This window comes from Hydra vulgaris, chromosome 13 (genome assembly GCF_038396675.1).
Source record: "Hydra vulgaris chromosome 13, alternate assembly HydraT2T_AEP".
In the NCBI taxonomy this organism is placed as follows: Eukaryota; Metazoa; Cnidaria; class Hydrozoa; order Anthoathecata; family Hydridae; genus Hydra; species Hydra vulgaris.
This window is the reverse complement of record NC_088932.1, coordinates 23,808,622-23,827,500: the sequence shown is the minus strand read 5'-3', so window position 1 is coordinate 23,827,500 and position 18,879 is coordinate 23,808,622. Positions and strand designations below refer to the sequence as shown.

Genomic DNA, 18,879 nt, shown 5'->3' with positions numbered 1-18,879 from the left:
ATAAAAAAGGATTTATCACATTAATTCAGCTATTGGTAAAGCAAATAGAAAATATGCATGATAAAACTTCTTTTGAGTATTTGGATAAACTTTTATTAAAATTTTTATAAAAAATTGTTAATATATCCCCATTTGCAATATGGAGCAAAGGTTTGGAGTTTTTTTTAGAAGAAAGATTTGAAATTCTTGAAAAAAACATTGAAAATCTTGAATTGGTGCAACACAAGCCTACAAGAATTGAATTTTTGAAGGAAAGTCATACACAGAAAGATTAAAGGTAATAGAATTGCCAACATTGTAAGATAGAAAAAAAAAATTGATCTGATTCAAATGAATAAGATCTCAAAAGCGAAAGATATAGTTAATTTTCACCACCCACTAAAATGATTTGAGCAGGAACAATCAAGCAGAAGTAGTAGAATACGCAGACAATTTACAGATTTACACCATTTCTGCACACACTAAGTTACAAAAGATTGGTAAATTAAAAAAACAATAAAAACAGTACCAACACTTATTTTAATTTATAACCCTATTTTTGTTATAGGCTGTTGTAGTTACTAGTTAATAGTATGTAGTCAATGTGCTGGCAATATCTCTATTTATTAATTCTGCATAGTTAAGACTCAACACACCTCAAGTGTGGACAGCATACTTTCTGTTCTATTCTACTTCTTTTTTTTCCTACCCATTCATCTTAATCATATATATTTTAAAGTTTTAAAATCATATTTGGTATCTTTTTTTTATCATCAACAATTCTCTCTAAATGGTTTTATATATTTCCTTTTCCTTTTCTTAAAAATGTTGAAACTATTCCTTCTGATCTTCACTCACCATGTCTTTATTTAGAAATAAGTCATAATGTCATAACTTTATTTAGAAATAAGTCACACAACCAAGAGGTTTAAAATTATCTACCATATTGGTTACAAAAAGTTTGTAGCAAGGTGTTTTAACATTGTTTAAAAGGTTCATAGTTAGTATGAAACTGAAACCGAACATCATTTTATAAATACCAGGGTACATATTTACCAAACTTTTGTAACTCTTGCATAGCTCAACTAAGGTTACAGAAACCGTACAGTCACTGGTGTTTTCATAACTATTTGATATTCACCAATGTTTTGCAGCATTTCCGTAAAATTAGGGTTGCGCACAAGTTGCACTGAACTAAACTAAATTAACTATGATTTTTATACTTAATGAGATATGTACTATTTAACAAAAAAATTGTGAAATTTTTTTAAAAATATTACATATCTCATTAAGTATAGAATATTTATAAGATATAGTTTTTTTTTTCGTTATATATACAATTATTTAATAATTGTATATATTACTAAAATCATAACTGCATCATAACAATATAACATCTTTTGAAGATATCCTACAACATCTTATTTTATATGTTTTTACTGTTTTATATAAGATGTTATGTTATATAGTTAATATAATATATATATATATATATATATATATATATATATATTATATATATATATATATATATATATATTTATAAATTAAATACATCAAGTTTAACTTAATTATTAATATAACATCTTAATTGTTGTCATTAAGATGTTATATCAATGTTTATTAATAATATCACACAACTATGCACACAATTAAAATATTCAGATACTATTTTATGCAGTTATCTTAATATTATTAAGATAATAAATTAATAATATACAAAAATACAACAATACTATTATATTATTTTAAGCGATATTATATTAGTATAATTTATAATAATATAACATCTTAATAAGATTGTAAATTATTATAATGCAGTTATATTTGTGTTAAAATCTATGATTATTGTTAACTTTATTATAATATATACAATTTATATACATAAATTGTATATATTATAATAAGATTTTTCATAATATGCCAATATAACTATTAAATCATAATTTTACACCATTCTTTAATATTTAGTGATTTTAATGTTACACCAAAATTAAGGCAGCTCATAGCTAACATAACTTTTCTTGCTTAAATTGAGTTGACCAAGTTTTTGAAAAGTTTGGTGAATATCATTTCAGCTTGGTGAATACCAACTTTTTAGTGCTGAACTTACAAAAAAAAAAAAAAAAAACATATCCTTTCTATTGTAACATTTTTTAAACCCAACATGTTCTTTCTAAAGTATTATGCCAACTATTCTGAGTTTTTCATGAGCCATTGATTTTGGAACAATGTTGGTATCTTGCAATACTGTACCATTCACTTATGTAACATGGAAACCTTTTTAAAGTTTTTGTTGATCAAAGAGCACGGCAACACTTTTTTGAAATTTTAAAAATCTTCATTCATTACACAGTTACCATGACACCAAATCCTCTTACTGCTTAAATAAAATGACAAGATGTTGTGTTACAGTGTTCAGCTTTTGGAAACAATTTTCTGGAGAACATTGGAACTCACCAGCTTCACCAGCAGATTTACTTTCACTAAGTTCCAAACTGGATTTTAAAACATCAATAACATAAGGTGGCTCAAAAGCAAAGTCAATGTTTTGCCAACCATTCAGATAAAGTAAGGTTTGGATTTACCATCTTATTTTTAAAATTATAATTAGAATCATCAGTGTAGCAAAAAATAATAATCACTATTTCCGCCTCATAGGCTTTTGAAACAATGATGCAATTTTAAAAGGTACTTTTTTTCTTTCCTATACCATTTCTTAAGATTCTTAAAACAAACATAACATACTCTGTAAGGAACCCAATATCTGACTTAATTTTACCCATTTTTACATCAAAATACACAAATTTTACTTTTGTAAAATTTGTGTATTTTGATGTAAAAGTCAGTAATGTTCCTTTAGTGTATTTTAACTACAAATTACCACTTGTAAAAAAAAATCTTTGGAGAATTTTTGCAACTATAATTAGCCAAATGTGAATTAAAAGCTAAATACTGCGAGCTGATAACTGATTTTATTAACAACCTTAAAACATGAAAATTTACTGCAAATCTAATAAAATTTGAACAATTGAATGGTATGACCATAAACATATAAAGATATATGACACAGTCTCGTGTTATAACCCTGGCTAAGCATTTCTAATAATTATTTGTATATATTTAAGATATAATATAATTAAACTTATACAATATTTAGAGTAGAGGTATTAAAATCATAAATTGATAAAATCATAGATGGATAAAATCATTAAATTTATAGCATATTTAAAACTATTTTATTTGTTACTTGTTTATTTGTTAAAAGCTTGCTAATACTAGGCAAGCTTATAACAAATAAATAAGTATGTATAATAATAATAATAATAATACTTGGCAAGCTTTTGCTAGCTCACAACTGTTAGTAAATTAAAAAAAAAAGATTTTTAAACATAGTATCATTTTATATAAAAAATGGTTGAACCAATAAATTATGTATACACAGATACAATAACATGCTACCTGTGTGCTATCATACCGTCCTTCTAAGATAAATCCAATAGCAATTGAAGTATCATAGTTTGCATCATGTAATGCAAGAGCAATTATATCAGGATTTTTTTGAGTTATTTCGGCAATCTAGATACAATTTTTAATATATAAAAACATGATTTAAATGTTTATTAACATAATAAAATATTCAATATAACCAGCCAACCAACAATAAACACTAAACAAATACAAAAAAAGACAATAATAATAACGGTTATACATATTTTTTTAAATTAAAACCATGTATCCTTTAATATCATAAAACAATGATAAATGCAAGAGAAGGTCACATTACATACAAAAACGTATTTTTTTAGAATATATAATTAGCAGATTTGTACCAAACAATATATACACATTTCTGTGAAAAATTAATTGCAAAACTTATTTCTGCTAAAACTTTAGCAGGAATATTTTTGTTAGTATGACACCAATAACAGGCCTTGTAAAGCGTTACACTATTCAGATTTTACCTATATGTTAAATCATTTACATTATACCAAAACTTTTTCAATCAGAATACCTTAAACAGTGTTTTGAAACAGTTTATGTGGAAAACATTACGCAGTAATTGTGGTAAAAAAATTTTTTATAGCAATTAGGGATGGCACTTTTACTTATTTTGATGTAAAAACGCGATTTACTTTTACACATAAATTACTTTACATAACTCATATAAAAATATATAATTAACTTTAAAAGTAATTTGTATTTTTTTTACGTAAATTATATAACGTGTAAAACCTAATCAGGTAAGTTAAGTTTTTTAAATGAGTAACTGTTACTTGAAAAAGTAATTTACTTTTACATGTAAAAGCTATTTGCATTTTTACTTTTACATGTAAAAGCTATTTGCATTTTTACTTTTACTTGTAAATGTAACTTACTTTTAATGGTAAGTCGTGTAGAGTAAACTTCTTTGAAAAGTAATTTTAGTTATAATTATGTAAATAATTTAAATCAAAATGTAATTTACTTTTTAAATGTAAAAAAAGCTATTTATGAAGTAAACTTACGTAAATATAATATTTAAAAAACATAACACTTACTTTACAAAGTAAAATAAAACTACATCATAACAACAAATTACTTTTATGTGTAAAAGTAACTAATTGGCAAAAACACCTTACATAAAAGTAATTAGAAAAAAATTGTTATTTACTTTTACAAATAAAAGTAAATTTTTCCTTTGAATTTTTATACTTTACTTTGTAAGTAAAATGTAAGTTATATTATTTACTTTCTCAAAGAACAGTCATTTCATGTTGATTTAACATAAATTTTGAGATAGGTAGCGTATTCAAATCCATTGGCTGTTTGAGGGCACTTCTGTGTAATAAATCAGGTAATACTCTGATATATGTAGGCAGTATTTTTGGTTGGGCATTGGGAAAGGATTTTTTTTCCATGTATATCATAAAGGGTAGTTCTATTATAATTAGGGGCAAAGAGAGTCAACATGCGGGTATACCAGTAGTGTAGAGACGGGCTCCCAACCGCATGAGTGCTAAATGGGCTGCTAAATGATTATTGATTTTTATTTCTTTTTTTTTGTTTAGCAGAAATAGGTTAGTGGCCATAATGAAACTTTGTCGGGGGAGGAAGAGGGGAAGGGGGCATAATTTCTAAGTTATGGGTAATTCATACATGTGTAAACCTTGACTAAGCCACTGTTTGTTAGAGTGCGCTTTTTCTCCAGCCTTTTCAATCAATTATTTTGTTATGGTAATATGACGCAACATAATATTTTTGTCATCCGCAAGGACATCGACTGCTAAAACGGTTTTCAAAAAATTATAATTCATTTAAACTATCTGATATAATTTATATGATTACAGGAGTGTTTATCAGATATAATCTTTTATTGCGTTTTATCATATATAATCTATTTGAAAAAAGATGGTAAGGAAAGCTGTTCAATCTTCTACTATAGGTTGTAGGCACCCTAATAACCTCCTTTTTGTTGCATTAATGTCCAACCTGCACAAGGATGATTAGAAAAAAAATCTTATTCAATTAAAATAAACTTGTAATTTTTTTTCAAACGTCAGTTTGACTTCACAAGATGTTTCGGCTATCAGTTATTCTGGAATCTTGTGATTAACTTTTCACTACCTTCCAGACTAGCTAGAGCTCTGAAACTTCCAGCATTTGTGTAAATTTAATAAAAGTACATCTTAAAATTGTTTTCAGAGCCAACTAAAGAACTCCGCTTTTTTGAATTTTTTTTTTTTTTTTTTACTGTATCTTTCAGAATTTACTTTGATTTTACTTTATCTTGACAGAATTTGTGAAGTCCCAATTTTTTCTCTAATACTTTGTTTTTCTTTAAAGTTAGGGTTTATAACTTTTTAGAAAAAATAGATTATTCTATTATCTAACAATTATTCTAGTTAATCATTTCCAGAAATAACTTTCATTATGATTAGATTGGTTTTTAACAACAACCACGCTGAATAAAAGAAGCCAAAATACAAAACTTAGAATAAAATAGCAAGATGCAGAGCCATTTTCAAAGCAAGAACAATAAACCAGACAGTCTTTTAAAAAAAACTTTTAAATAACAGATGTAAATAACATCAAGATTAATTAAAAAAAAAAAAAAATTAAGTTAAAAAGTAGAAGTAAAAGTAATTAACTTAAAAAATATATATAACTTTTCATTACCTCAACAACCGCCTATTTTAATTTATTTAATATAGCGAATTTAGTAGGATGGTTCAAAAAAGCACACTTTCAAATTTAGAATTATATGGTCGATTGTGGAGAAAAGTGTCATGATGTTATTTTATCATTCAAATGAAATAACATCAAGTTCTTTTTTTTTCAGTAAATTTTTGTTACCTTTTTTACTTTGAATTTTAAGTAAAAAAAGTAAAGTGCAAATGACAATATTTAAACAACAAGATTCCAATCACATATTTAAAATCAGGCCCGTAGCAAGCTTTTTGTTTTTGTTTTAGAATTTAACTTTATTTAACAACATGGAGCAAACTCTAAACATTAATATACTCATGCATATGTAAAGCTTTTCAAAAGTATTGTGATAATCAGAATCTGTTAACAATAAACACCTAAAATGTTAACTTACCTTCTATGCCATTAGTGTGAGATTGATGAGTTTATAATATTTATATATACATTTTTTTAACATTTTAAACCAAATTTAAGTTCATTAACAAGTCTCTAATATCATGCAATAATCTCTTAGTGTTCAAAAACTATGACCATATAAATTTTGAGCAACCTCCCAATTATTTAGGGGATTTAAAATATTATCTTTAATAAAGTTATAAGCTCATCTGACAATCAAATTTTGCTCCTCATTCAAAAGTTCAGAGCAAAAGTTAATTTAACTTTTGTTTTGTGAATAAGTAATAAAATGACGCGGACTTGAATTATAGTCGAAGAATAACGAAGAAAATTAAGTTTTTATAAGTGACTTTAGTCTAAAAGATCATTTGTATTTTTCAAAAAATAATTTAATATTTTTCAAACTATTCTTATTTTTATTATTATTAATTTGATAATTATCAAATTAATTTTTTTTCAAATTTAATTTTGTCATTGATTTTTGTTTTTTTTTATTACATGAAGATATTCCTTTAATGCAGTGATTGATTTTTAATTTTTATAATTTTTTATTTTTCTAAATTTGCCTTTACAAATTATTACTTTTCTTTTGTAAAATATATGAATGGTGGAGACAAGAAGAAGATAAAAATATATGAATGGTGGAGACAAGAAGAAGATAAAAATATATGAATGGTGGGGACAAGAAGAAGATAAAAATATATGAATGGTGGAGACAAGAAGAAGATAAAAATATATGAATGGTGGAGACAAGAAGAAGATAAAAATATATGAATGGTGGAGACAAGAAGAAGATAAAAATATATGAATGGTGGAGACAAGAAGAAGATAAAAATATATGAATGGTGGAGACAAGAAGAAGATAAAAATATATGAATGGTGGAGACAAGAAGAAGATAAAAATATATGAATGGTGGAGACAAGAAGAAGATAAAAATATATGAATGGTGGAGACAAGAAGAAGATAAAAATATATGAATGGTGGAGACAAGAAGAAGATAAAAATATATGAATGGTGGAGACAAGAAGAAGATAAAAATATATGAATGGTGGAGACAAGAAGAAGATAAAAATATATGAATGGTGGGGACAAGAAGAAGATAAAAATATATGAATGGTGGGGACAAGAAGAAGATAAAAATATATGAATGGTGGAGACAAGAAGAAGATAAAAATATATGAATGGTGGGGACAAGAAGAAGATAAAAATATATGAATGGTGGAGACAAGAAGAAGATAAAAATATATGAATGGTGGAGACAAGAAGAAGATAAAAATATATGAATGGTGGGGACAAGAAGAAGATAAAAATATATGAATGGTGGAGACAAGAAGAAGATAAAAATATATGAATGGTGGGGACAAGAAGAAGATAAAAATATATGAATGGTGGAGACAAGAAGAAGATAAAAATATATGAATGGTGGAGACAAGAAGAAGATAAAAATATATGAATGGTGGGGACAAGAAGAAGATAAAAATATATGAATGGTGGAGACAAGAAGAAGATAAAAATATATGAATGGTGGGGACAAGAAGAAGATAAAAATATATGAATGGTGGGGACAAGAAGAAGATAAAAATATATGAATGGTGGGGACAAGAAAAAGATAAAAATATATGAATGGTGGAGACAAGAAGAAGATAAAAATATATGAATGGTGGGGACAAGAAGAAGATAAAAATATATGAATGGTGGGGACAAGAAGAAGATAAAAATATATGAATGGTGGGGACAAGAAAAAGATAAAAATATATGAATGGTGGAGACAAGAAGAAGATAAAAATATATGAATGGTGGGGACAAGAAGAAGATAAAAATAGTCTTATTGCCAAGCCCCTTCATATTCATACATAATAACGTCATTAAAAACTTGTCATTAAAAATTAATGATCAGGTGTTTTTCCTAAGTTTGAGCCTAATAAGTTTATTTTAGTTGACAATAATAGTTTTGTATTTTTTGGGATTATATCTAAAAAAAATTAATATATATGTAGTTGAAATACCAAACTCTCCTGTTTTAGTATGTTATTTTAGAAAAAGATAAATCTTTTTCTAAAATAACATACTAAAACAGAAGAAAAATTGCATAAATAACAGAAATTTTAAATAATTTTATTTTTGTTTACATATAAATAAAATGGTTTAAAAAAATGTTACCATAAAAATATAAATTAAACAAAATACAAGATTTAATTTTAAATTGATTTAAATACAAGTATTGCGTGGTATTATACCACTTTAAGAGCAATGTAAAAAGGTTTCATAATTTGAAAATGTGATAATTCCTTTTATCACCAAACCAATTGGAATTACTTAATAACTGCGTCTTAAACTAATAGTATTATTATTAGCTACATACAAATGAGGTCTTTTAATGTGTTGTTGAACTCATATTAAACTCATTTTCAACCCAGACTTTATGGGAATCAATAATATAATGATGTCTACTTGCATAAAATCTGAGATGTAATATTAATATAATTATGAAAAAAACAATGATTTTGGTTAATAAATATACTTCTGGTAAATAAAACATACTTAAGTGCCAAACTTAAGTATGTTCTTGTTTATATCACATTAGAATGTATAGGAAAATGTTGAAACAACCACCTTATTGGGTTTGGGTGTAAACTTTATATAATCATAACCTTTAATTTAAATTTTAAAATCTGTCAACTTAAATTTAGTGTAAGAAAACAAAAATAATAAAAATTACTGATTTGCTGCCCTCACATTTGGAGTAGGGATGGTAAATGTTATAAGGTACTTTTGTATCCAGGCACTAATCATCACAATTTTAATTTCTTTATCTACTTATAAATTGTTTCTACGCTACAGCTCGGGTTATAGGTATATAACACAGTGGCGTAGCAAAGCATACTTTATCATTAGACATACGTGGCCAAGGTGCCCAATTTCTGTTTTTCTGGAACAATAACTTTTCTTAAAAAAAAAAAAAAATTTAAATATATCTTTGGGGTCCTAAACCTTGTGGCTCTAGGTTCAGTTGCTTATGGGACAGTAAGTTTTGCTTATATGGCCTTGCAGTAACTAGGCCACTGATACTACATGCAGATAAAGATATTTACGTGAAAAGTTCTAAATTTTTAATACCCATATATTAGTTTTATTTAGGTGCCCCAAGAAGTCTTTACGGTCTTATCACAGAGCACTGTGGATGAGCATTTAATTGGAAGTTCATGCCTCCTTTTTAACTGATGTCACAAAACTTTCCCAGAGATGGGGTTTGTACTATAGATCCTATAGATACTATAAATCTTTACAAAAATAAAGCGTCCTCTTAAAAAGTTTGGGGCTCCTTAATCTTTAGGGCATGGTGTTATAGCCCCCATAATTCAGGACAGGTACAAACTTTCTCTCCTTAGTTTTTAAATAATAAACACATTTAACCAAAAAACTTGTAAAAAAGAAATTCTGAGTCTCTCATGGGTATATGTGCCTTCTGCTAACTGCCTTGTTTCAGCTTTGTCTAAATTCCAGACCTTTCAAATGGTTGGCCAGAAAGTGAACATTTTTAAGATGGTTTGATTTAGAGAAGGGTTATTATAGCTAAAACTATCATGAACCGGAACTAGAGAGGGTTTTAATTATGGGTAGAAAGCTATTATTGATATTTTAAAACTTTACAAAGAAGAAATACCCAAAACCGTGCAAATCAAATGTTGCAGCTAACTAAATGTTAGTGACTTATAGTTTTACAAGATCCTGTCAAGTTATTGTAAAATATAAGTAAATTTATTTACTTACTTTATATAAATTACTTTTAATTTACTTTACAAATTATATAAAATGTAAGCTCATGTAATTTAAATTTTATTTTATATAATTTATTTTTAATAAAGATTTATTACTTTTAATATAAAAAATTCCTACTTAAAAAATATTATTCTATTTGTAAATTTAATTTACATTTGGTAGCATATTACTTTTATGTAATTTAGTTTCATATGCAAGTTACTTTTTAATATAATTTTTATTTAATTAGTTACTTTTATAAGTAAATGTAAATTACAGTTTGAGGACCTTTTATATTATGTAATGTAATTTTCAAAAGTAATTAACTTTTAAATGTAAAAGTAAACAGCTTTTTCATGTGACTCACTTTTACATGTAAAAGTAAATTGCTTTTTGATGTAATCTTCTTCTACTTAACTTACTTTCGAAAGTAAAAAAACTTACATTATAAAGTAAAAGCCGTTTCAAAAAAATTAATTAGTTATACGGAAATGTAAATTTATACAAAACGTTAAAAATTACTTATGTAACTTACTTTTTGATAAAAAATTAACTTACTCGTGTATAAGTAAAAAAAAAGTAAGTAAAAGAGCCATCCCTAATCGCAATTGTAAAATAGTTGAATAAATTTTTTTCTACTTTTGATTTTTTATAAATTTTAAATTTGAGCTTATTATGTTTAAATTAAATTTATTATTAAATACTAAAAATTCAAAATTGTTTTTATTTAATTTAAATTAAAAAAAAAAAAATTTAAATGCTCTGTTTTGCAATTTTTTTTAACTTTTGAAAATTCGAAACTATTTTAAAGGAAAAAAATTTTTTTTATCAAATTTATTTTAGTTACTTTTTTATACTCATTTTACATTCAACTTTTTATTTATCTATAGTTTAAAATGATTTTTTTCATCCCAATACGAAAGTGCTAATATATAAAAGTGCTTAATGCACTTGCAACTGTATTTAATTGCCGGATAAACTTAATTAAGCCTGTAGTCAAAATTATTTTAGAATTTTTTTAGTAAACTTTAAATTTAGTAAATTTATGAAATAAGATTTTTTTAGTTTTGAAATTGTTTTTTGACAGTTTTTTTCTTTAAAATTAATATTTTGGCTTGATCATAGAATGACGTCGATTAGAAATGGTTATCTAGCTTAGTAGTAATAGCTAAAATGTTAATTGCTGATAGTATTTTTTTTTTTTATCGCTAAGAAATAAAAATAAAAAAGTTTAAATAAGTATAAGTTTTTTATAATAAATAATTTTTTTTACAAGCAATATATTTAAATTTTATAGATAATCTTTTTTTATAACAATATTGTTTAATTTAAAGATATTTTTCAAGTATTTTATAAAGATAAAGACTTAAAAAGATTTTTAATGTGGTTTCAAATTAAATTTATTTACAATGCGGTACTTTAAAATATGCAACTGACATAATTTAACTTTTAACGTTGTAAATATGTTTATTGAGTTTATTTAGTAACATTTACATTGAGTTATTTAGTTACACTTACTTGAGTTACGCTTTTCTGTTATGCAACAAAATCTTATAACAAGGCCTGCAATATAAACTGATGTCAACATAAATTTATTACAAAATGACATTAGACAGTAAAATTATATATTAGAGAGCATATATTAAAGCATTTGACTTTTAAATAATATAAATTAATATATTAACCATAATTATGATAACTTAAAAACACTATTCAGCTAACACTATAACCATGCTCATGCAGGCAATAAAACAGTTTTTATTCTGATATTTTAAAAAGATGTATAAATTACAATAAAACAATTTTACAAAGTCATTTTGTTGTTTATTAAAATAAAAAGTGTGGTAATATAAAACAACCTTGTCATATTGTTTTATACAGTGCTTAATATTAAAACATGCTTTAAGTAAAGCAATAATATAAAGAAAATAATTAAATTTCAACTTCAATAATAAATAAATTAATATAGATATAATTATTTAAACTAATATAGATTATAATTATTTAAATTAATATAAATAAATTAATTAAAATTCAATTCAAATTACTACTATTAAAAAAAAAACTTTTTACAAAATAATTTGAACATAAATTGAAAAAAAAATAAATAATAATTTACTTTAATACATTATAATCAATTAATAAAATTAAAACCTCTTTTAGTTGTTTCTGTACTATTATGTCATCTTTTGTATTAATTTGAAAAAGTTTAGCATTGCGGATTTGTTCTTCAGTAGCCTTTGACAAAATTTAATTCAAGAGGTAAATAACTGATCAACATTTAAAAAAAAAAGAAAAAAAAAAGATACTGTTACCCAGTGTGGAAAATAAGAAATCAAATGCTAGCAGTCAATACAACAAGTTAACACATGGTATCGACTGTCAATTATTTTTTTTGGACGATCAAAAATTTTTCAATTTTTTCTTTGTTTTAATTTACATCTTAGTATTTATAATAGTTCTTCATTACTGAACTTTATAAATATAAAAATAACTTATTGCTTAAAAATTAACGAACTAATATTCAGTTTTTAAATAAACAATTTTTAACAAAAAATCAAGTAATTTAATGTTGAATTTTTTTTTTAAATGTCAAAAAAATTTTTAAAATATTTAAAAATTTTTAACTGAATACTTAATACTATGCAAATGCATAATTAAAAATAATTAACTTTAAATTTATCTATAAATCATTCATTTTTTGCAATTTGCGGCAAAAACTTAAAAAAATAAATTAAAAGATTTGAAGAAAAAAAAAGACTAAGTTCAATTGAAAGAAAAAATATAGCAATTATTATATATTATTATTAAAATAATATTTAAAATTATTTTATAAAAATAATGAAAAATAAAAACTTCAATTATTTTATAAAAAAAAAGATTTTCACCACCAGTACAATGAGTTAATCTAAATAAGTGTAGCAAAAAATGAACAGAAATAGTTTACGTCTTTTATAATATTCATCAATAAAGCAAATTATGGAAGCATATCGTAAATCATAAATTCGTCAACAAAGCGAATTATAGAGGTATATCAGAAATCATAAAACTATTTTGAATGCTTTTTCAAAATTTAAATGATTTTATGAAATTTTAATTTTCCAAATTACATTCTACTTATTTGTCTAACCTTGTTTTTTAAAACTCTAATTTTTTTTTTCAATCAGTCAACCATAACCAGCAAAAATTCATTTTTAGAGGTCAAAAAAAGCAATTTGATTTATTTCAGACAGTCGTTGACCGGCTGTTATTTTCCACGCTGCTGTTACTATTGTACATCTCACCAATTTTTTATCAATTAGGACATCGTCTGATCCAGCTAAAACTTGACTCCTATTATCCTTCATGTCTTTTACACATAAGGTATATACAATATTTATGTACACAATAGTATTTGAAGCTAAAAAAAAAAAAACTGCATACACTAAACATTATTTGGTATAAGATACAAGTAAAATAAAACTAAATGAAATTTAATAACTTTTTTTATATTTTACTCCCTTTTCCTCAACTCTGTAGCAATTATGGTCATTGACAAAATGACAAGTATTTGCTTAGACAGTTAAAGAGACTTGTTTTATTTTGTGATAACTTTTATATTTGCCTTACATTTTAATTTTCTATTTAATTCATTTTAACATCTTGTACAAAACTGATCTATTTGTAATTTACCTTTCTATTTGTAACTCATTATCAAATCTTCAAACCTTTACATCACATGTCATCTACACAATATAAAGACTAGATCATGAGTTAGAACTTTGGAACTCATCAAGCCTATATACGTCATCATTGACATCTTTCATGTGTCATCCTTGTGACATAAAGATTTGATGGTGAGTAAGAGTTTCAACTTTATAAAAATCAAATATACAGTGCAAAAACTTCATTGTCTATTTTTATAGATTATATAATTTTATATATAGTTGTTTAAAAACCTATTCATACTTGTTTTAAAATCTGTTTACAGTTAATTAGTTGCTGCTAAGTTGTTTATAAAAGAAAAGCATTATCAATGTAACTAAGATGAAAAACGCCAAAAGCATTTTAGAAATAAACCAATAATTACATAATAAACAGCAATGCTTTTTTAAAGATACAGTTATTGCAAATAAAAAAATTAAAAAAGAGTGCCAACTGATTGGTTTCTTATAAAAATGCCATTATGAAAAAAAAAATTGAAAAATATTCATAAATCTTATTCTTAGTCAATGTTATGTCTTCCTATTAAAATTAATATTTAAAATTCAGTTTATAACTAACAAGACTTTTAAAAATACATTTCAAAAAATAAAACATTCTTTTTGAATGTTATAACAGCTTTTTTTAATTCATATTTATAATATGAAACTATTATGGACTAAATTATTGCGCAAAAATTTTTATTTTATGCAATGAATTATATATTTTATATCTTAATTATAATGAATTATATAAATGTCTCAATTAAATGCTTTGCTTGTCACAATCTTTTAAATTTAAGCAAAATAAAAAAATATAATGCACAATTAAATGTTCTGCTAAAAAACTTGTAATTATATAAACACTTTTACTGTGCAATCTTTAATTGTTGTAAAAATTCTTAAACTTCTTGCATTTTATTACAGTACAAAAATATAAAATATTTTTTTATAAACAGTAAAAACTTTTATACCTATGCTTGTCAAACTTTAGATTTGACAAGCATAGCTATAAAAGTTTTTACTGTTTAAGTTTTTAGCACAAAAGGACACTCATTATGTGTATAGTCTTGTAACACGTTATATATAGTCTTGTAACACGTCAAGTATATGTTTGAAACGTAACGCTTCAAGTATATGCTTGTAGTGAGTATATACATATAAAATTTATATACAGCCCTCAGAATTAGGGTCGGAATTTTGCATAAACTTTTTTTTGCCGACCTGATGCCGATCTCTAAAAGATTAAGGCTGGCAAATTATTGCCAGCAATGTCGACCTAGAAGCATTTGAAGTCGACAAAAAATCGCTGACCTCATTTCTATGTTTTAAAGTAAAACCTTTGTATCAATTTTTTTTCAATCAAGAGATTGGCATCAGCAAATTATTGCCGACCTCATCTTTCCTAAATTGAAGAGCTGTGTATATATTATATATATATATATATATATATATATATATATATATATATATATATATATATATATATATATATGTATAGATATATATATATGTATAGATATATATATATATATTTATGTATAGATATATATATATATATTTATGTATAGATATATATATGTATATATATATATATATTTATGTATATATAAAACTCTCGGAATTAGGGTATAGACCCTTTGTCTCAATTGTTTTGCCGACCTCTAACAGTTTGAGGTTGGCAATTTACTGCCGACCTTACTTTCCTTAATTCCGAGGGTTATATATATATATATATATATATATATATATATATATATATATATATATATATATATATATATATATATATATATATATATATATATATATATATATATATATATATATATAACCCTCGGAATAGTTTCATAAGCACAAACTTATATTTACAATAAAAGAATTTTTTCATATCCCAAAAGAATTATGTAACATTTATCAAACAATATAAAAAATACAACCATAGCATATTAGGTTAATTAGCAATAATAAAATTTTACTATGCCAATATTCCACCACTAGCTTGCACATACACATCGGGTGATGTTCTATTTTCAATAGTTTTTAACCTTTTGAAATAAGTTTCTGATGCGTCAGAATCTAACGCAATAAATATTTCTTTATAATTTATTTTATTTCAATCAAACTATTTAACACTGCTACAAAGAAATATAAACATAAAAAGTGACTTATATAAATAAAGATTAACATAATAAACATTTTTTATATAACATGTTAGAGATTTTGCATAATTTTGAAACTGTAAATAAGGATCCACTTTTTAAAATGTTTTTTTAATATATATTATAGAAGAAAAACATTTTTAAAAATGGATCTTACTTCACGGTTTCAAAATTAAGTAAAATATATAACATGCTGTATAATATCAAAATGTTTATTATGTTAATAAACATTTGCTATATTAGGATATAGACTATAATCCTAATATACTCTATATACTCCATAAGATTATAGACTATATTCTTTGTTAAGATGCCCTTGTTAAGATGGCCTTTTATATCTAAACATATTTTAAAGTCAAAATATTTAGTTTAAATTTTTTATGCAACCGCCTATATATATATATATATATATATATATATATATATATATATATATATATATATATATATATATATATATATATATATATATATATATATATATATATATATATATATACATATATATATGTATACATATATATATATATATATATATATATATATTTATGTATTATATATATTATATACATTATATATAGTTATATATATATATATATATATATATATATATATATATATATATATATATATATATATATATATATATATATATACATACATATATATATATATATATATATATATATATATATATATATATATATATATATATATATATATATATATATATATATATATATATATATATATATATATATATATACATACGCTTATATAATAAAAACAAACTCATACACACATTCCCCAATTTTTAATATTTATAGAGTGTTATTTAATTGGAAAAATTTAGCAGTGTTTTGATGTTATAAATTAGCTGTATTTAGCACAATTTTGATGTCATTTGATTTAATATGTTTTTAATAATATTAATATACAGCAATAACCTACTATATACCTGCATATACAATCAGTAATGTTGTAGAAAAATCTTGTAAAATAGCACTCTTTAATAAACCCTAATATCAATAAACTACATGAAATAATGCGAGTAAACTATTAACGACAAGAATTAAATTCCAAACGTTCAGCTAAAAAAAAAAAGAACAACATTAATTTAAAAAAAAAATTCAACAATTGTGCTTGCCTCAACTTCAATGTGAAATTTAGTCACGTGATTTATTCCTGCGGCTTTTACTCTGTATCGACATTGCAGGTAATAACTCGGGATATTTAAAGGAATACTCTTTTAATTTCACCACCTTTGTGGCTTAGTACTACTAAAAAAATATACAAAGGATGCACAAGTTTCCACTCTTTTTTTTATTTTTAATATGTTTTATCTAATTTTTAAATTTAACCATATTCAAGCATTTTTTTGCATATTTTATAGTAAAAATATCAGAATAATATTTTTTATAATAGTATATTTTTTAATAATGAATTTATCGTACGTTTTTTATTGTATAATTTATAATACGTTTTGTATACAACCTACATGTAGTTTATATAATAGTTAGGCTCATTTTACTCGAAGTTATTTAATAATTTTTTACAATTATAATTACTTTTTCTTTTCTAGAATTAAGAAGAGTTGAAGTTGTTTTTTAAAAATATTCCATTCTTTTATAATTGAATTTTTCAGTTTATTAAATTTTATTTCAAATTCTGAATACCGAAAATTTTATCTTATTGAAGTAATGCTTGTTGCAAGTATTCATACAGAAAGTCATCTAGTCCGACGATTGCTTATTTTACAACATTGTTTATTTCTTAAAATAAATTTATTTCTTGTAACATTGTTATAAGGAAATCAGTTTTGGTAGGCGAAACAAGCGATGATAGCTCACTTCAGAAACAACCAATATTAGTAAAAAAAGAGAGAGAGAAAGATGTGACAATGAGATAGCTATAAGATGAAATGAGACAGCAACCTGAAACTACAACGAGGAGTTGAATCAAGTTTGCTTGGTCCTCTACAACACGTGTATTGAAAGATATTTTAATTAATGTAAAATTTTGCATATGATATTATTAAGTAAGTTTACATTTCTGTATATTGTATCAGCCTTATATGTGTCAGAGTTGATTCCCGCAGTTATGAAAAAGTCAATTGAGTCAAATCTATGTGTTGGTTTGCAGACTTACTTGAAGCAGTGGTTTGATTTTTCATTTGGAGCAGTTACGCTTGTTTTGCAGCCATTCTCGCTACAGGTTGTCCCCAGCTTTGAGAACGTCATTACTGCTTGTGGTGTCCTTGGTCTAACTTCAAGTATAGACGTGGACATCATGTACCATGAATTTTCATCAGCAAAGTCAGGATTAGAAAACGTAATTGCGGATGATAAAAATGATATTGCTGATGTAAAATGGCAAACATTTTTCGTTAGTTGTGGTGAAAAACATGTCCAGTAGATTTAATAAAAGTTGTTTCCTATGTGTTGTCTATCCTGGCAAGTAATGGATTTTGTGAAAGTATCTTCTCACTCATGAATACCAAGTGGAGGTCGGAAAGAAATAGAGTGACTGTTGAATTTGTGAGCGCAGAGCTCCAAGTTTCAGTGAATTTTTCTAAATCGTGTACTGAGCTCTATGACTTTGTTCTCAAAGATCAGAAAGTACTTGATGCGGCTGCCAGTAGCCAGAAATACGGTTACGTAATAAAGAAGAAAAAGTAATAGTACATTAAATATATTCATAGTCTCATAGACAA

General features: G+C 24.4%; 1 protein-coding gene across 1 annotated transcript in view; it reads right to left on the bottom strand.

The window, feature by feature from the left end:
- LOC100205913 (ubiquitin-associated protein 2-like) overlaps positions 1-17,341 on the bottom strand; it is a 55,821-nt gene extending 38,480 nt beyond the window's left edge. Inside the window, exons 1-5 of the mRNA XM_065816764.1 lie at positions 17,314-17,341; positions 17,125-17,185; positions 13,609-13,724; positions 12,479-12,562; positions 3,442-3,558 (exon numbers count right to left, since the gene is read on the bottom strand). Coding sequence (XP_065672836.1) covers positions 3,442-3,558; positions 12,479-12,562; positions 13,609-13,671 — 264 coding nt within the window. The 5' untranslated portion in view covers positions 13,672-13,724; positions 17,125-17,185; positions 17,314-17,341. The remainder of the gene's footprint in view (positions 1-3,441; positions 3,559-12,478; positions 12,563-13,608; positions 13,725-17,124; positions 17,186-17,313) is intronic.
- Between the last annotated feature and the right edge of the window lie 1,538 nt (positions 17,342-18,879).